This window comes from Podarcis bocagei (assembly GCF_964188305.1).
Source record: "Podarcis bocagei genome assembly, chromosome: 16".
NCBI lineage: Eukaryota > Metazoa > Chordata > Lepidosauria > Squamata > Lacertidae > Podarcis > Podarcis bocagei.
The window spans coordinates 16625745-16645633 of NC_138142.1; the positions used below are offsets into that span (position 1 = coordinate 16625745).

Here is a 19889-nt window from a genome sequence, read left to right on the forward strand (position 1 = left end):
TGCACAATTAAACTGTGTTCAGCACCCTTATGCAACAAAACTGTTGCTGTTGGGTTTTGTTTTAAAAAAATCAGACTTTTGCAGTAAGGAGAGTAACTGGAAAATGCACTGGAACAAGCAGTACAACAATCACTCGGCATAATGTCATATAACCTCGGTACAAACATTTTAAGAATGAATGCTCAATGAACAGCAGCTGTCATAGTCTCTGTGCAAATTTTGTGTCTACATATGTGGACAGGCCTTCTGGAAGATCTCCAAACTCCCTGAAAGCCTATTTCTTTTTGTATCTTGTTGGAACAGGACTTACTTTCTCATGTGTTGCCAGCTGCAGGGCCTCCTACACGAAGCCTGCAATACCCAGTGTGGCTTGGGAATTCCAGTGTCCAGAGATTATTCATTTTGCTGCTAGTGTGGTTTGGTGAAGCCCACATTTTCTGCCCTTCTGAAAAAACTTATTGGATAGGTATGTGGCTAATTATAGAGTTAGCATCTACTATCTCCAAGGATTTGTCCAAAACCAAGTTATTTCTGTTTTCTTCCGGAAAGGAGGTACAACTAGGCACCTACTCCTAGTTTCTTCATAAAAGCAAATATTATCTGCAACTGTTTTACAGTGAGTTTACTACAAGGCCAGCAGAGGGCAGCATAAAACTATTCTCCAACTTCACAAACTGGCAAAAACTCTTACCCTTTTTAACCAAATGGCTTTGACTATACTAGCAGCTCAAAGCCAGTGTAGGGCAATACATTTTATTAGGATTCACAAGAACATTACAAGGCTATAAGCAAGCATTAGAGTACTCTAGAAAGTTCTTCTCCAGGCTGGATGTCAAGAGAGGCAAAAAAAAGCATGAATTTTTTTCCTCCAAAAGCCTGCCCTCCAAAAGTCTGTCCTCAGGGGGAGCTCTGCAAGTGTCACTGGGTTAGACTTTCTAAGGGACATAAAGGTTTCAGGATGCTGTGAAGTGCTATTAGGACAAAGAAGAGATAAGGAAGGGGATCCCTCATTTATTGGCAAATATAAATATTGCAGGTATCCAGATCTACCACCAGCGCAAAGCAGAAGAGGCTGGGTAAAGAGAAACATGGCAATTTATTAGCAAATGTAAATACCGTATTTTTTGCACCATAACACTCACTTTTTTCCTCCTAGAAAGTAAGGGGAAATGTCTGTGCGTGTTATGGAGGAAATGCCTACGGGTGGCATGCCTACGGATTTTCCTCCTCTAAAAACTACGTGCGTGTTATGGTCGGGTGCGTGTTATAGAGCGAAAAATATGGTATTGGTATCTGGTACAGAATGCTGACTAGTCATTGGAGGGAAGGATATGCTAACTAAAAGGTTCTCCGTGGCTTTCTTATTGCACACAGCCCTGCTAAGGGGTATAGATCCATTTAGAACAGATGTCGTTTGCAAACTCAACTCACAGCGCACTCCTTATTAGCAAATATATAAACAGCACCATCTGTACATATTTTCTCGAGCCAGTAATTCAGATTTCCTCTAAGATTCTCTCCTATTTGTGAAAAGTTGCAGATTCCCCACTATTTTTGTTTCAGTGGGAATTATTCTCACAGAACAATGATTCTTCAGGTATCAAAGACAGAAGATCTAATGCAGGAGCTTCTTCTCTAGAGTTTCCACAGTAAATGTTTTGGATCTGGGTCTATTCCAACATAACAGTTTGCACTGAAGCTACCACAACTTTCTTGGGCTCTCCTGTGGCTGACTCATCTTAAAGTACCGTATTTTTCGCTCTATAAGATGCACCGGACCATAAGACGCACCTAGTTTTTGGAGGAGGAAAACAAGAAAAAAATATTCTGAATCTCAGAAGCCAGAACAACAAGAGGGATCGCTGCACAGCGAAAGCAGCGACCCCTCTTGCTGTTCTGGCTTCTGGGATAGCTGCGCAGCCTGCATTTACTCCATAAGACACACACACGTTTCCCCTTACTTTTTAGGAGGGAAAAAGTGAGTCTTATAGAGCAAAAAATATGGTATTTTTACAAAAGGCCGAGTCCAGTCAGGGTTAGGAGCTGCTTGCTAGCAAACCATTCCAGTCTCCATCCCTGTCAAGGACAAGCAGAATCCATTTTGGAGGGGCCTCCATGCTTCCCTTGCTACTCAGATCCTTCCGAGATGCCAGCCTGCATTAATGTCTTTGCCATCCATGTGCGCTCATTTCCCCCCAAGGACTGTAGAACTAAAGATGCCAGACGAATACACACGGGTGAGCTTTGCGGTCAACTTCTGAGGAAGGGGAGGATTCAGTCGCAGAGGGCCATAAAGCAAGGCCCCTCTTTGGCCGTCCAAAGCCCTCATTTGATATTTTTAAGGAGCAGATGAATATGGAGGAGACAGCAAAGAAGCTCCGCTCCTTTGGGGCATGGCAAACGAGCCCACGCTGCCAACCAGATTTTCATCTGGAGGTGCAAATGCGCTCTTGTGCTGCAATGCTGACAATCCCCAGCTGCTCCCGCCCCTTTCCATTGTGGCTGCTTGGAAAGAAGAGAGTTGCCCTTGGAGAGGATGGTTTGGTGTGTTGCCAGGTGCCTACAGAGCAAGGTCAGCTGTGCTTTCTGCCCATCACCAACACAAGACAACTAGAGTAATGGTCTGCTGTGCTTTCGCAGTCATTCTCTGGGCCAACACACACACCTAGGGCAAGGTCTTCAGCAGAATACAGCATGCGGGACTGGATGCATGGATGCTTCCATAGGCATCCAGGCACTTGTTCTCCATAGCCCTCCTTGCTGATATTTTCCAGAATGTGGCAAGCCATGATTTAGACCTATGCAGCCACCTGGCACAACTGGCCACCTGGACTCAGGTTGGCTCCTACATGCAGGAAGCTGAGTAAGTTTGTGAGTAAGCGTGAAAGAGGTGAGGGGGAACAACCTAGGACGGCTCCCTCATTAGGCAAAGCCTCTCCTCCTTACAGAGGGGAGGAGTTGTGAGCAGAAGCCGTTTCCCGCATTGGCGGGGGGTGTTCCAGTCCCTGCCCAGCTGGCCTGGATGCTGCGCCATGCCCCCAGGTAGCCAGCCAATCAGGTGGAGGCTTGGGGGCGGGGTTTTACCACTCACATGTGGCCGCGGCAGCACTTCCCTTTCATTCCGCTGCTGGTTTTCATCGGATTTAAGTTCATTGCTTGGTTCTTGACATTGCTATGGACCTGCGGTTGGTTGCCTTCGTTGTCCAAGGGGCCTGGTAGGAATTTTTATCCAACTGGCAAATTGGCACCGGCCATTTGGTTTTTCGCCTACCTCGTAGCAAATCGTCACAACTTTTAGGTATTGACGGTTAGGCATTTGAATATGTTTGTGTATTGGAGGGCAGGGTGCGGCCATCGCTTACCCCTCCACTTTATGGGTATTCCGGTAAAGGAATCCAGCGGTCGTGGATCCTGTCCAACGCCCTTGCTGGTGGCTAGGGCCATGGCACGACCCCCCGGTGACATCAGGGGGAGCTTTCAGTTGTATTTGCATCAACAGGCTCCTCCCACTGGTGGTTAACCCTTGTTAGACTCACCCCTCCCTGAGGGGGTGAAGTCACGCTCTGTTGTTTTATCCAATGCCTAAGCCAATACCTCTCACATGCTGTAATCAATAAAGTTGTGGCCTTTTTTAGCCCATTAACCTAATATACTGTGTCCATGTGTCTTTCTTATCCCCAAGCGGGTGGTGGGTCCTTGAATCACAAAATCACTTTCAGGCCAAGGTGCAAGCAGAAGACAGCCTGGTAACAGCAATTCTTGCGTTGGATTGTGGCCAATTTGAGGGCAAGGGAATGAGCCAGGGGAATATCCCCTCTGTGGTTCAGGGCTATCCTCAGGCCGGCTTCTATCTCCCATTTGTGCTTCTTTGCAGGGCCTGGAGCACTGGGGTGAGGAAATGAGCATGCTCTGGTGACTCGAGGAGGAGGAGGAGATAGCAGTATCAGAACAATCAAGACTTCCCGCTCCTGGCAAACGGTCAGCCTGTGAGGCAGTGTTGGGGTCATGCCTTCTTGACTGCCGTGACTCATCTTGCCAGGAGGGAGGGCGGAGAGGGTTTCAGCACGTCACACAGAGAGGAAGGGAAAGGCCTTGCTGACTCGCTCCTGGGACGCTGGGGGAGGAGAGGCAAACTCCCTGGTAAGTCCCAGAACATCCGTAGGAGATCTACTGGGCGCCCACAATGCCAGCCAGCAAACAAGAAGCTTCCATTCAAGCTCCCACGAAGATGCAGCCTCCACTTGCTCAGCAGCGAGGGTTGCAGGAGGCTGACTGTAAGCCACACCCCATCTAGAAAGTACTGGCAAGACACCAGCCCTCCTTAAAAGTGCTGCATTTTAAACTGGTAGCCATGGCTGTGCAGTTTCATCGCCAGTCCGGTGCTCCTGAACATGGTTCTCAGCAGCTCTGCATTTAGCCCTTCCACTCGCACAAGGACAATGGTAAGCCCCGTTTCCAAGAGAGACTTTGAAGCCAGAAAAAGTAAGGTTGGGGAAAGGAAATAAACACTGGGTCCCGCCTGCAGCGAGGGTGGGGATGTCTTGAAGTCCCCTGTCTGACATGAAAACATCCTCCAAAATGTAGACGAATAAGCCCGTCCCTCCTGCCTCTCAAAGAGCAGCCATTCACTGAAAGAAGACAGCTTCATAAGAACGTAAGAAAAGCCTGCTGGATCAGGCCAATGCCCATCTAGTCCAGCTTCCTGTTCTCACACTAGCCAACCAGATGCCAGCAAGCAGGATTTGAGAACAAGAGCAGACTACCCTCCAGGGATTCCCAGCAACCTTCAGGGCCTGGAAGCCTCTTTTCAAGGCCAAGACTTTGTCTTTGAACATAAATCATGAAGAAGACGTATGAGCATATGCAGAGTGCAGCTTTCATACTGGGCTCCCAAAGCAGGGCCAAAGAGCTGTCAGAGACAGAGAGAACACAATGGATTTTGAAGGATCCAAAAATGAAGCTGCTGTAGCACTGGGAAAGGAGAGGTCTGACTGTTCCGATAACACACTGAGAGGGTGCAGATTCCTTCCTGATTCTGCTTGCAGTGCAGAGAATGAGAAGTTCAAAGTTCAAAAGGAAATATTTGGGCTCCTTAGCATTTTTTAAATGGACTGTGCAGCCACTCCCTGCCTCCCCCCAACTTGCTTTTGCACAGAAAACTCAGCAGGTTCAGAAAAGCCCTGCTTTATTGTATATGTAGATATTCAATATTCTTTTGTAAGCTGCCTCAATTTTTAAATTTATATATTGCAATCAGGTTGTACAAACTAAAAAAGTATCTAAGTAAATCTGACCAAAGGAAGCACTAAGAACAAGCCAGTTCAATATCCAACCCAGCTGTAGCATCCCAATCAGACCCCCCCCCCCACCTCTTGCCTCCACCTGCAAAGCAGGCAGATCACTGTGGGACTCCATCACCTCACTGAAAAAGAAAACTGCACAAGTTCCGGCACATGCAAGGGAACATAAGCCTGCTGGTTTGAGCCAAAGAGGACACATCTGGGACACATTTTTAGATCAGCATCCTGTTCTCACAGTGGCCAACCAGATTCCCCAGGGGGAATCCTGCAAGCAGGACCTGGGTACCAGAGCACACTCCTCTCCTGTGGTTTTCAGCAACTGGGATTCAGAAGCATTGCTGACTCCCACAGTGGAGACACAGCATAGCTATAATGGCTAGGAACCACGTAAGTGACCCATCTGCAAAGCCAGTGGCGTAGCGTGGGGGTGCAGGGGGGGCCGGCCACACCGGGCGCAACATCTGGGGGTTAGGGTTAGGAGGCGCAAATCCACAGGTTAGAGGGCGCAAATCCACGGGTTAGGGGGCGCAAATTACTTGCCTTGCCCCGGGTGCTGACAACCCACGCTACGCCACTGTGCAAAGCACATGCTCCCAGTGGAAAGGTGTCCATGCAAGTCAGCCTGGGTGCTTTCACAACTACCTGCAGCTGTAGAATCCTGATGTAAGCTAGCAGTTGCCAATTTGGGCGCACATGTGCCCACAGAGGGCTTTCTCTGGTCTCCAAAGGGCTCCCTCCTTCTGCTGAAATTAGGTTTGACAGAAGTGTTCTGTGTGCAGTTAATTGCACTGTGCGTGGTGCCCAGAACAGTTTTGCTGGTTTACTAATGTGCCTAATTGCTTGGACTATCAACTTCTCACGATATACAAAATGAATTGTTACCAACATGGGCAGGATATTTCGGAAAAACAAACCAATAAGTATTGGTTTCTAATGCCTTCCAAGTAAACCTTATCGGGGTGAAAACCTAATGAGGGAGTCAGGTATGTTTAGCTTGGGAAAGAGGAACGGAGAGGAGATATGGTAGCCATCTTCAAAGATCTAAAGGGCCGTCGCATGGAGGGGGTCAAGTTTGTTTTCTCCTGCTCCAGAGGTTGGGACCTGAACCAACAGATTCAAGTTATGAGAAAGGAGATTCCCACAATACATCAGGAAGAACTTCGACAGTGGAACAGGAACATGGTGGACTCTCCTTTGTTGGAGGTTTTGAAGCAGAGGTTGGATGGCCACCTGTCATGGATGCTTTTGTTGAGATTCCTGCATTGCAGGTGGTTGGACCAGACGATCCGCAGGGTCCCTTCCAACTCTACAATTCTATGATCCGCAAAGGAAAGCCTTCCCCAGCAGGTTTTACTAAGAAGCCTTAAGCCAGGGGTGTCAAACTCAAATTCATCGGCGGCCGCATCAGCTTTTTGGTCACCCTCAAAGGGCCAGTTGTATCTGTAGGACTTTTTCAAAGTTATTTTTCCATAGGCACTGGTGTGTGTTGTCTTGAACCTATACACTATTTAATATACCTATTCTAGTACGATTTTAAATAAGAATAGAAGAAGAAATAATAATGATTTTTTTAAAAGATGACAAGATGGGCTTCCAGGCAGACTGGAGCTCCAATGGGGAGGAGACAGGAGCCTGTCCCAACAGAGCAGAGCAGAAGCAAATGTTGCCTCCCCCAGCCCTGCCGCCGCACTCAGGAGTCGGAGGATACGGAGCTGCAGTTTGGACAGCAGCAGTTTCTTCCCTGCAAGGGAGCCCCAGCGGCACTGCGGGCGTGGGTGGCCAGGATGTCCTGCTGGGGCCCCGAGCTGCTGCAGTTGCTCCCGGGGAGGGGGCTATCCGCCAAGTCCTCCGGCCCGGAGAAAGCCGATGTGTTGGCGTGGGGAGGGGGGCGGTGTTTCGTAGCCAGGCTCCCGCAGCCAAGTTGCTGGCAGGCTCCCACTTTGCTCCAGCCGCCCAGATGCCGGCGCAGTCCTCTTCAGGGTGGGAGGCGCCCCTGCTTTGCGGTGTGGCACACCGCCCGCCCGCCTCCCTCCACCCCACTCTGCGCAGCTGAACCGGCAGCAGCCTCGCCTCTCCCAGCCCAGCCGGGGCGCGCTGCCTGCTGCAGGATCTGCGCCTGGTCCCCGCTCTCCACCCGCCTCCGCCGTTCCCTTCCCCGCCTGCCGGCCCCGCTATTTACCCACCAGAGCCACCCCCAGCCAGCCCCTGGCCCCGCCGCCCGCGCCCCCGGCCATCTCCTCGCCAGCTGCAGCGCCGCAGTGGCCTCTATTTGCGGCCCGAGCCAGTGAGTGAGTGGTGTCCCAAGCGTGGCTCTCGCTCGCTGCCCTCGCTGCCAGCCTCCGTGGCTCTCTTGGGCTCCAAAAGTTGCCGCGCGCACGACCCGCCCCCTCGAGCAGCTGCGCCTGGGAGGCTCCGAGGGGCGGAGGCAGCCGGCTCCGAGCTCGGCTTCGCGGGACCGCCTCTTCCGCAGCGAGCCCCGGACTGGACCGAGTGAGCAGAAAGCCTCTTTGCCCGGCCCGCGAGGAGGCGAAAGTTGCGGGACCGGCCAGTAGGCAGCGCCGTTGGGGCGCGTTGGTTGGAGCCCTATCTGCAAGCAGGCAGGGAAGGCTGTTCACGTGGGTCACTTTTTAGAAAGGCAGAGAGCCTCCGCCGGAGTGCGGACCCTAAAATCTGGGTCGGGACCAGTAAAAAGGACGAGAAGCTCGCTTCCTCGCCCTTGATGCCACGGGCCACATGACGAGGTCTGGCGGGCCGGATTTGGCCCGCGGGCCTTGTGTTTGACACCCGTGCCTTAAGCATTTTCCATGATGAAGAATTCTGTCCTAATGCAATGGGTGCCACCTCTGCTTGGGCAGCTGCCTTGGTTTTTCTGAAGATTTTTCTATACCTGTAAATGAGCTCCTTCTCTATTTCTGTTTCGGCCACAAGGCCTCTGCATACAAAGGCCTCTCGCCACTGGATGGCACTGAGTGGACACAATGGCTGCAGAGAAGCCAGGCTGAGGCTCTTAAGCAAGCTCTGTAGGCCTGCACTGCCACCCACCCGCATCCTTGCCGCAATTAGCAGGCCATCACTGGAGAGATTAAGCACCAGAAGGGCTGCTTCCCTCAGCTCAAAAAGCAACAAGGAGAGGAAAGCAAAAGCAGCGCTGGCGAGAAAGGAAGCGGGCCTTGCTCCCCATTGTAGCTCCGCAGCAGCGCAGAAAGGCTGAGCAGAGCAATGCGCTCCAGTTGCAGAGATTAAAAGGGAGAGGAGCACCGGGGGCCAGATGGGGAAGCAAAATTGGGGGGGGGAGGCTTTGCAGCAACATGGAAATAAATTATCTCATTTTGAGGACTAGTGCCCACCCTCCATACGTGAGAGAGCAAGAGAGCGAGAGCACACCCTTCAAGGCACACTGACGTTACTAGTGTTGTAAATAATGACAAAGAAGCAGCTCACCACAGAGAATACAAACACCTCCCCATCTCTCCCAGTCAGCCTTGGCCCTCACCTCATTAGGATGCTACAGGGCTCCCTTCAAAGCTGGTATGCTACCCTGAGACACTAGCAGATAAACAGGCTCCCTCTCCTCCCACATGAGAGCCCTTCCAGCCAGCATTTTCAGCTGCAGTTCAATTAGCATCCCATTTAATGCAACCTTCTATGGCCTCTAGCTTTCCATTATTAATCACTATTTACATGGATACAGCTTGCACGATGTCGGGTCATTAATACACAAGATTTCACAGATAGTGGAGACACAGCGACTTGCCTAGAGCCTCTCTAACTGAGCCAAGACTGGAACCCAGATCTCTGGGGTTTAACTGCACAAACACTGCCCAGAGGCTCTGATGGCTGAACCTCCCGTCTACCCAAGTACCCTCCAGTCTAGATCCAGTCCAAAACATGAAGCTCCAATAGTTATTTTGCAAGAGCCCATTCAATACGGAAACACTTTGGACATCCCTCCGCTCCCACCCGGAGGTCCCTCAAGAACTAAATCAGCCAAAAGATGGATGTAGAAATGACTGAAAATGGAAGTTTGTCTGAAAGCACCTGGGAGAATTTTCACTGGACATTATTTTAGGCCTGGTGATGATGAAGGCAGCAAAAAAGGCCACCTAAGATTAGAACCTAAGAAGAACCCTGCTAGGTGAGACAAAAGAGAATTCTTTTAGTTCAGCATACTACTTCTTAGAGGGGACAATGTGATGACAGTGAGGAAGAGTGATAGCTCAGTGGCAGAGCACATCCTTTGCATGCAGAAGGTTCCAGGTTCAATCCCTGGGATCTCCAGGAAGGGTTTAGAGAGACTCCCATCAGCTCCAGCCAGTGGGAAATGTAGTCCAAAATATCTGGAGGGCACCAGGTTAGGGAAGGCTGCCCTCAAGGTTCCATTCCCGTCACCAGGACTAGTCCAATTCCCTTCCCAAATGCTGGTTGAGCCCCCACCCCGCACCCTCACAGACACATATTCTCTTGCAGCCAGTACTGGGGGCATAAAGAAAGAAAACGGTTGTGTGTGGATGTGCATGGATGCCACCCCCCACATAAGAACACCGCACCCCAAAAGGTGCCAGCAGGACTGTAGCACTCACCTCTCCCTTTTGGACTGTCATGGATTGTCTCCTGGGTGTGATCTCCTCATTGATACTAGACAGGAAGTTCTGGGAGATGCGGAGGGCATCCTGAAGAAGAGGGTAGTCAGGGTGGCTTGATGGAGTATGCTTCAGTAGATCCTGCACCGCCAAGAGGAAGAGAAAAAGTTCAGAGAATGGCAGCTGGAAATACAAGGAGCTTCATATCAACAGGCCTTCCTAGGCCCCAGCAGGAGAGCCACACAGGCTCACCTTAGCGGCAGCAGTTTTATCTTCCAGCTACCACTTTATCTTTCATCACCACCACTAGTTACAGTCCTGTTACTGCAGATGGCTCTTTACCAAGCAACATAAGCAAAAGAAGACAGGGCCCCATTCCAGGGAGGCAACAACTCAACATTTATCAGGAAGGAAGGAAGAAAAAGGGTAGGCTGTTTCAGGACTAAGCGGCAGCAAAGGTTAGGGGCATCTGGGGGAGCAAGAGACCTTTGAAAGGAGGCTGGGCATGGTGGAACTGAAGGAACACAACTCACGGGAGTGTATGGGGCACTGGAGAGATTGAGGCAGCAGGTGGGTAGGAAGGTCACAGAGGGCTGTGAGGAGCAAGCGGCTTGTGGCAGATGTGGAAGAGGAGAGACTTTCATGGGAGCTGAGTGCCTTCCTTCCCAGCAGAACCCGACAAAATCCAGGGACTTTTCAGAAAAAAGCAACAAAGACCTCCCAGTTTTGTCTGGCTTCCAGGTTTATGTAGGCATGGGGTAATTTTAAGCTGCTTGAGTATTATAATCCAGTAGTGTACTGTGTTATATTTGCTCTGAACATTTGTTTGAATAAAGAAACCAAGCCAAGTCCTTAGGGCAGCCAATTTCTACCCTAAATACACACCCATACCCCCTTTGTATTTTTAATGGCAAACAAAGGGGTTGGGGGGATCTAAGCTGTAAGCAAGAGCACAGCTGGAAACCTGAACTGATAACATGCTAAACCCAGATATGAAGGAGCAGCTGAATGTTCCCCACCCCAGTTCTGAAGCTGGGGCACAGCAAGGGCATTTTCCAGGGTACTTCAAGCAACTCTTTTCCAAGGGAATTTATCTTCATAAAGCTTCCCGATATTCAATGGCCAGCAAAGCATCATCTTCTCCTGAAGTTTGTCTTCGGAACAAAGCGCACCATGGTACAGGAAACCCAGCGTCAAATCTCACAATGTTGTTTCTTTCAATCAAATGTGATTTTGCGCAAGCAGCAACAGTGTTGTGAAATGGAGACAAGGGTTAAAGAAAAACCACTTCCTCCAAGACTGCCTGTGGAAATGCTGGGAGACTGGATCGTGGCCCTCCTGCACTACATGGAGGGTCTGAGCAAAGGCAGTAGCCCTACACAAAGACCACTCTGAAAACAGACACCCCCAAAGAGGATTCGAAAGGGAAGACTTACCTTTATCTTTTTTAAAAAACCACAATGTCACTCAGCACACTGGGAAAGGGGGTAAAAAGCACAACGCCATCTTTGCCTGTGGTATGGCTGTTTGGCTACATATTTTTGCAACTATTATGAGTCCTATTACAGTGGGACGAATGTCTCACAAGACGGAAAACTCGCTAGACGAAAGAGTTTTCCGTTTTGGAGGTGCTTCGCAAAACGAATTTCCTATGGGCTTGCTTCGCAAGACGACAATGTCTTGCGAGTTCCTGCTGGTTTTTTTCCTTCCCCCCCTTTTTCTAAGCCGCTAAGCCGCTTATCAGCTGATCCGATCAGCAGATAAGCCGCTAAAAGCCGCTAGTAGCGCTAATCCGCTAATCCTTCAATGGGCTTGCTTCGCAAGACGAAAAAACCCGCTAGACGAAGAGAATCACAGAACGGATTCTTTTTGTCTTGCGAGGCACCACTGTATATATAAACCTCAAGCCTTCCCCGTCTGCTCATTCCCAGCTTGCTGTTCAAAGCAACTTACATGGAGCACAAGGGTGCTGCGTGTGACTCGGTCCACTGGCTTGTAAAGGAGAGCTGTGGAGAAAGGAAGACGACAGGTCTCACATGAGCTGCACTGCTTGGTAGACCCATATAACCCACACAACTGCAGGGATAAAAGCCCAGCTCAAGAGAAAGGAAAGTATTCTGCCAACCTAATCCGTGAGTGCACTACTCACTTTCTAAGGAGTTTTTCGTCGTCTGCTCTTTTGAATCCTTGGTGCTTCTAGCCTTGAGATTCTATGAAAGGGGAGAAAGAAAACATCCACTGGGTTAAGTTTTCTTCAGAGTGGAGCAGGGAGCTGCCAGCTGTCCCCTACTTAGCTTAATCAAGCCCTCTGTTGACATGAAGTAGGCACCCAAGCATTTGCCATGCAAAGGCAACTCTAGTCCAGTGGTCAACTCCATCCTTGCACAGTGCTTTTTGCTACCTTTGGCAGCTGTGTCTATGGCTCCCCTGAAGACATGGCAAGCCCCGCCCCTCTTCTGCCCTTCTGCCACACTTGATTTGCAGTACCTGGTTTGGGGTGTCCTGGCACAGTTTGGGCACGATCTTGAAAACAAGGATATCACCCACTTAAGCTGTGATTTCCTTTCAGCAGTACCAGGCTAGGCTCAACTGCTAGGCAGGAGTGACCCAACTTGCAAGAACCCTCAAGAAGCTATTGCACAAGGTACCCTACTCAAGACGGCTTCTCTCCCAAAGGACACCCAGCAGCATTGCAATTCCACTTGAGAAACCCTCCACCTTTCTAGTGCCACTCCACGTCACTCCACTTGAGGCTAACGAAGGCCTGCCATTTCCCAGACAGAGGGTGATGCTCGCCACTCAAGTGGGCTTGTTCACCTCTCTTTTGCTAATGATAATTTCACTGCAGGAGTTCAGACCCTCCCATCCTGCCCCTTGCATGGCACGGAGGTGGTGCCAGAGCAGCTCAAAGCCCCTCCAGCAGAGTGTGCAAGGGGGATCACCTAATTAGACTTCGTATCACTGCAAAGGTTAATTGGGGTGGCCTCAAGACAAGAACCTTGAGAGGTCTTGGGTCGCATTAAGGGCCGCAGCACGTGAGATGGGCAGAACTGACAAGACTGGAAGCTTCTCCTGTGCAAGCCGCCCACTGAAATGAACAGGAGCTGAGAGAGAGAGAGGAAGAGAGCGCACCACCTTTGAAGGGCAAGTGCTGCAGGGACATCCCAAGGGCTCCATCTGAGCGCATTAGTCAGAACGAGTCGCTGCACGTGTCTGAACATCATAACGTTACCTCGGAGATTTCTGCGAACTGAGCGTTGGCCTGACAACACTTCTCTGCCGTCTCCATGGCAACCTCATAGTTATCCACGAAGGCCCGGTACACTCCCAGCTGGCTGGCCTGCAGAAAGCAAATGCAAAATGAAACAAACACTGGTGGGGTGGGGGGAAGGGGGGTTGCGGGAGAAGAGGGCCGCTGGCTGCACTGGATTCCAAAGGAACAGAAGATGGTGAGCTGTCACAAAGCACAGAGGCGCCTCCCTCCCACATCAGCTCCCAGAGAGGACTAGGAGGGGATGCAGCGGGGTGGGGGTGGTCAGCTGCCTACCCACATCTGGATTAACCCAGTGACCCACCCCTGCTGCGGCCACTTTCTCCGCTGCATTCTGGCCAGTGGGTTAAACACTGTAGGGCTGTGTCAGCCCCTTTGCCAGTCAGAGATGATTCAGCTGTAGGGCAGTACAAACAAGACACACACCTATAGCAGAGATATCCCTGCCTCTCACTGCACAGTTACTGCAGATGTTCACACTGCCCCAAAAACAGCCGCATGCAGAGGCCCCTTTTAATAGCATAGAGAAAAGTGCAGGAGGGATGAACGCAAGAGCAAAGCACTGAACACAGAGGCTGGATCAGTTTAAGTTGCTGTTTCTCTTGCATTTGGAGAAGCCCAGATGGAGAGAGAAAGTGCCTTGGACATTTCTCTGCAAAATTCTTGGGGAGCTGCTTTTTGTTTTAATGGCTTGTTTTCATTTCCTTCTCATCCCATGCTCAGTGGAGAAATAGATGTGGACAAGTTAAAATAATTTTCAGTTCAAAAAATATATTCTACTTTTTATCCTGCCCAGGGAGTTGAGGATGTTGTACGTGGTTGCTCCGTTCACAACCCTCTTCATTTTATTATCTCAACAGCCCTGCAAGGAACCTCAGGCTCCCAAGTCGCCCAGGGAGAACTTCATGGTTGACAATTGAGGCAGGAGGAGGGCAAAACAAAGATGGCTGAAAAAGATGGTGGTGTGTGTGTGTGTGTGTGTGAGAGAGAGAGAGAGAGAGAGAGAGACTGGGAAGAATTTTTCCATCAGTTTGGTGCTGCTGCAATAGCAGCAGACCCAGAAGCCTTGGAATAAGCCCCTCTTAATCACTGGGACTTAGCACTGATCTCGTTTGCTGACTTGTAAATAGCAGCCATAGTTCATGCCTGCTCAGGAAAAGGCTGGGCGAATCCCAAGCATGTCTGAACTCTCAAGTAAATGTGAACTCTGCGCTTGCTGCCCATTGCTCAGTGTGGAGAATTCACAGTGCAAAGAGCAAGCACCCATGGAGAAGGCACAGGAAAGCAAAGTGACTAATGTCATTTGTGCTCCACTGAGGGAGAAGGAGCTCATCTTCCAGCTTTTCATCCAGGGTACCTCCAAGCATCCTTTTCATTGGGCATTTATAGAATCATAGAGTTGGAAGGGACCACAAGCATCATCTAATCCAACCACATGTGATACAGGAATCTTTTTGCTCAATGTGGGGCTCAAACCAACTACCCTGAGATCGAGTGTCTCGTGCTCTAACAACTGAGCTAGCAAGCACTGATTGTTTGTGCCCATGAAGGTATTGGGGTAGTTATAAGCAATCCCACTTTCAATACTGCTTGCACCTCTGCAATGGTTCTAGGCCGACATATTGCTTCATTTCCAAACACATTCTCCACAAATGCACTGCTAATGTGTCAATGGCATGTTGTGAAAATAAAACCCAGCCTGGAGCAGCTTTCACTCCACAAACTCAAGTCCTCAGCTTTTGTTCTGGACCAGGGAGAAAATGAACGTTCACTTTGGTTTTTGGTGTTCAGCTCCCTGATTGTATTGGGAGATTGTAATTCATGTTAAAGACACACACACACACACACAGAAGACAATGATGGCTCATCTTTTCTTCCACTGCCCTATGGGTAGTAATGTCCATGAATGTAGACAGCTCTAAAGGGAGATTAGATGAATTCACGAAGGATTAGACTAACAATTGGTACTTATCAGGATGGGTGTAGACGACCCTCCAGTGTCAGGGGCAGTACACCTCTGAAAACCAGTTGCTGAGCAGGACAAATGTCGCTGCTGCACTCAGCTCCTGCTTGCAAGGCATCTGGTTGGCCTCTGTGAGAACAGAACGTTGATGAGTCTTTGGCCTTATCTAGCTGCAGGGCTCTTCTGATATCCTTATGTTTTGCACACTAGTTGTGGCCGACAAAGCCTTGCTCCTCCTGCCTGGTCCCTGTTTCTTGGAGTGGCTGGCAGTGCAAGCCAGGCCCAGTCTCCCATTCCCCATGCAGACAACTGGTGTGCCGACACATGGTAGTACTTGGATGACCCTACTGAGTTGCGCTCACCATTTCTACGCACCACAGAATTCCTCCTCTGGTCTGAAGAACCAGAGGCACCTCAAGAATGCGACATTTCCTTTCTTTAAAAGAGAACAGACTGGAAGAGGGGCCCCAAGTGCTCTCTTCCAGAGCCAGAGAAGAGGTGTAACAGCAACAAAGCAGGCAGCCCTGGGGCTTACTGGCTGGGGAAAGAGCTCTTCCACAGTGCTGCCCCAAGAGGTACTTGGCCAAGGTCAGGGTACAAGGAACGCTCAGGATATCCAAGGGGAAAATATGTCTACCCCACAGTCTGCGGCTGAGGAGGCAGAACAGCAAGGCTAGATCAAAGCCGGAAGGAGGAGTGCAGATGGAGAGAGAAAGAGAGCTGGGGGAGGGGGAGGGAAGCAGGGGGAGGGGGGGAAGAACCTGGCAGCTCCCAGGGAAAGGAGAGACAGACAGTGCCCTTGCTTCCCTTTGCAAACATCTGAACCTCGTTTCTCCCTCTCCTCTCACTTCAAAGTGGGCTTGGCAACTCCCCAAGGCAGGACTGCTGCAAAGGCTTTGGGTCCAACAGGATCAAAAACAAAAGCTGGTCCTGGGGAGGGAGGGAAGTGGGGAGGGTCCCTGCTGTGTGCCTCTCCCTTCGTCAATTGACCACAGCCCAAATTATATGCAGGCAACATGGAAAAGAAAGTCCAGCTGCTGGGAGGTGGTGCAGGGCAGCTCACTACGCCCAAGGCACAAGGACGTGGGGACGGCAAGACGGACACAATGCTGGTATCTGAACGCTCAGCATTTGCTCCCAGTCCCAGTCAACAAAATGGCAGAGCTACAACAGGCCAATAAGGGAACCATTTCACCTTTTTCCCATGCAGATACAGCAAGAAAAATGCATTCCCGTGGGTTTCTCAGGGGATATTGTAAAACCCAAGAAGGGACCCAACATCATATTCCACAGGAAACTGGCAGTGGGAAGTACATGGGCTCCCAATTCCCATGAGCCTCAGCGTCATACAACTGTGTTGGCTGGGGCTGATGAGAACAGGACGTTGCCATACAGAATGAGACCACTGATCCATCTGGTAAGGTGTGGTCCACACTGACCGGCATGGGCTCTCTAGGCTTTCAGGCAGTGAGTCTTTCCCCAGCTTCACCAGGAGATGCTATTCAACATTGAACCTGGGACCTTCTATGTGCTAAGCAGATGCTCTTGTCACTGAGCTGCAGTCCTCTCCCTTTGGAGTTCTGTTTACTTGAAGGACACCAGGCTAAGGAAAGCTGCTTTTATCTCTGGACTAAACACTTAATTCTTAGGTTGAAGAATGAACTAGAAAGCTCAAAGTGTGCAAACACACGCACACACACATGCTCCAGACCATGATGAAGGTCACAAAGGCATCTGCCAGGAGTTGCTGGAGTCCTGACAAAGCAAAATCAAGTCCAGCCAGAGGGCTATGCAACCCCTAACTTGCCAGCCTGCAGGCTTTCCATCCCACACAGCTGCTTCTCACTCATGGTTGCTCCTATTTGCCACCTTTGACACCACTTTCACCTAATGTGCACAAACCACAACACAGCTGGAGGGGAAAGCAGAGAGGCAACACCTGGGAGAGAGCAGGGGCTCCACAGGTCACGACAGCATCAGCAAAGCAGCTATGAGAGAAGCCCAGGCTTTGGCTCACCAGCTTCTGGAAGAGGTCCCCCACCCTCTGTTGGTGGCTCCACTGCTGCACCCGTGGCAAGAGCCCGTCATAGAAGTCCTTGTGGATCTCGTAGAGCTCAGGCACTTTGAAGAAGATGGTTTCGATCTGCTGACTGGTCAGCACAGGCTGTGAGGTGGTGGCAGCAGCTTTGAGAGGCTTCATGGGCTGGAAAACAGAGACCACCCTTCATACAGGTGAAAAAACAAAGGCATCCACCAGCCAGAACGGCTGGGCTTCCTGTCTGATTGCACCGGAATGTCCCCATTTGGACATGCTCCAAATCAGCCTTGCTCAACCTGGTCTCCAAATATTTTGGACTACAACACAGCCATGCTGGTTGGAAGTGAGGGGTGTTAAAATCCAAAACATCTCCAGGTTGAGGAAGGCTGTTCCAGATCTTTGTGAAAAAGTCCAATCCTATTCCGTTCTCCCATGAAGTGTAAGACATGGTGGCCACTTCAGGAACCCTCTGCTCACAACCACCAAGCACAGTCTACTGGGGAATTCTCCTGCTGAAGTCATAGAATCATAGAGTTGGAATAGACCACAAGGGCCATCGAGTCCAACCCCCTGCCAAGCAGGAAACACCATCAGAGCACTCCTGACATATGGTTGTCAAGCCTCTGCTTAAAGACCTCCAAAGTAGGAGACTCCACCACACTCCTTGGCAGCAAATTCCACTGTCGAACAGCTCTTACTGTCAGGAAGTTCTTCCTAATGTTTAGGTGGAATCTTCTTTCTTGTAGTTTGGATCCACTGCTCCATGTCCGCTTCTCTGGAGCAGTAGAAAACAACCTTTCTCCCTCCTCGATATGACATCCTTTTATATATTTGAACATGGCTATCATATCACCCCTTAACCTCCTCTTCTCCCGGCTAAACATGCCCAGCTTCCTTAGCCGTTCCTCATAAGGCATCGTTTCCAGGCCTTTGACCATTTTGGCTGCCCTCCTCTGGACACGCTCCAGTTTGTCAGTGTCCTTCTTGAAGTCCCATTGAAATGAATAGGAACAGTTTACACAAGCCTGACAATGCTCTTGCACAGCTTCCGTTACTTTTAATGAAGGGGGGGGGGGCTGAACTCAAGAGCTTCCCAGTCAGTTAGGACGAGGGAAATCCCTTTTGGCTATTCCACCGCAAATTCACAGTGTCTTCAGCCAGTTCTGGAAATAAAACCCACGCCTCCCCATCCACATGTTCCTGGGTGTTCTTACCAGCAACAGAGCTTCAAGGTGGCCTAAATAGGTTTCCTCACTAGCCAGGATTCCAGACAGGACCCATTTCCTCATCTCCAAGCCCTTCTCCAAGTCTGGCTCACTCTAGAGAAAGGAAAGACGCAAGAAAAACAATGGTAAGGCAGTGCGGAAGGCAGCTCTCTAAGCTGGATGTGGAATTGGGGATTAAGGGAGAATTTTTGTTAAGTCTGCATTTTAAGTGAAATGACTCAATTCCCACCTCCAATACCAAGGCGCATACCATAACACATACTTATCCCTTTGCATTTCACATTTCCCGGTTCAAATGGCATATTAAAATGCATGCAGTGTTTAGAAATGCATACACAGAGGTGAAATACATTGTGACAAAATATGCATTTAGCTACACATTTTCACACTTCCTTTTAAATGCAGAAAATAGCAGGGACTTGTGAACGAGCCTCAGCAAAATTAACTCGGAATGAAAATAGGCAGATCCATCCAACCCTAGCTGTGATGCCTCAAAGACTCATAAATCTCATTCTGACAGGGGTGCTGCAAGGAAGCTTGCCTGCACTAAAACGGTGGCACACAGGCAAAAAAAGGTCAGTTTGCTAACGCAGGGAGCACCAAGCATACCCCAAAACAGGAGATACATAAAGTGTGAAGGGGAGGTGGTGAAAGGAAGCAGGCTTTCACACCTTGATTTGAGTTCGCAGACTCCAGTGCTGCATACCTGGAGTACAGTTCTGAGACAGACAGACCCACCATCACTTAGATGTTGTGAAAAAATCAGAAATTGGGGGTGGGAATGGGGAAGAAGTATGAGATACAAACCAGCAGCATAAAAGCTTTATTCGCTAGCAGCTTAGCCATTCTACAGCTCTTTGGTGCGTGTTGCCCATTTGCAAGGAACAGCACCATATCCCCACTGGGCACTGCTGCTGTGCAAAGAGCACTCAAGTCCTCCAGCTGACAGGCACATCCTAGGATCTCTAAAGCAGGCCCCAAACATCTCGGAGGCCCGGATGCTCTTTGTACCGGCACACTCAACCCTTGGGGTTCAAGGAGCAATTTGTTCTCAGTTTTGCACAAAGGTGGTCACCAGCTCAACATCAACAGCGCAGTCCACACATTACACGAAGTTGCTTGGTTCTTTCATGTGCTTGGAGTGAAGTCACAGATGCAAATCCATCAGCAGTTTTACGGAAGCTGCTAAACTGGCACTGCAGTGGTCGCCAGTTGCTCACATGCTCTCTTTTGTGCAGCTCCACCCCTTTTCTTACTGCTCTTACCTTTGCCCCCACCTTCCCTCTTATGATTACTAATCTCCATGGCGAGCCCCTTCGTACCAATCCCTGCAGACACACTCCTTAGCAGAGGCAGGAGTCGTCCAGCCTAAAACATCAAGTCAGTGTGCTTGCTTATTTTTCACTTCCAAAAAAATGCTGTGCTGCCCTGCAGCATAAATATCAGGGCTGTCTATACAACAGATCTCACAAGATAATAACAACAAATTACAAAGCAAGACAGCAGTTTTA

At 49.9% G+C, this 19889-nt stretch overlaps 1 protein-coding gene across 1 annotated transcript in view; it reads right to left on the reverse strand.

Moving 5' to 3' along the window:
- BCR (BCR activator of RhoGEF and GTPase) overlaps positions 1-19889 on the reverse strand; it is an 87203-nt gene that overhangs the window by 25484 nt on the left and 41830 nt on the right. Inside the window, exons 3-8 of the mRNA XM_081174683.1 lie at positions 18367-18471; positions 17132-17317; positions 13113-13220; positions 12030-12090; positions 11834-11886; positions 9881-10021 (exon numbers count right to left, since the gene is read on the reverse strand). Coding sequence (XP_081030809.1) covers positions 9881-10021; positions 11834-11886; positions 12030-12090; positions 13113-13220; positions 17132-17317; positions 18367-18471 — 654 coding nt within the window. The remainder of the gene's footprint in view (positions 1-9880; positions 10022-11833; positions 11887-12029; positions 12091-13112; positions 13221-17131; positions 17318-18366; positions 18472-19889) is intronic.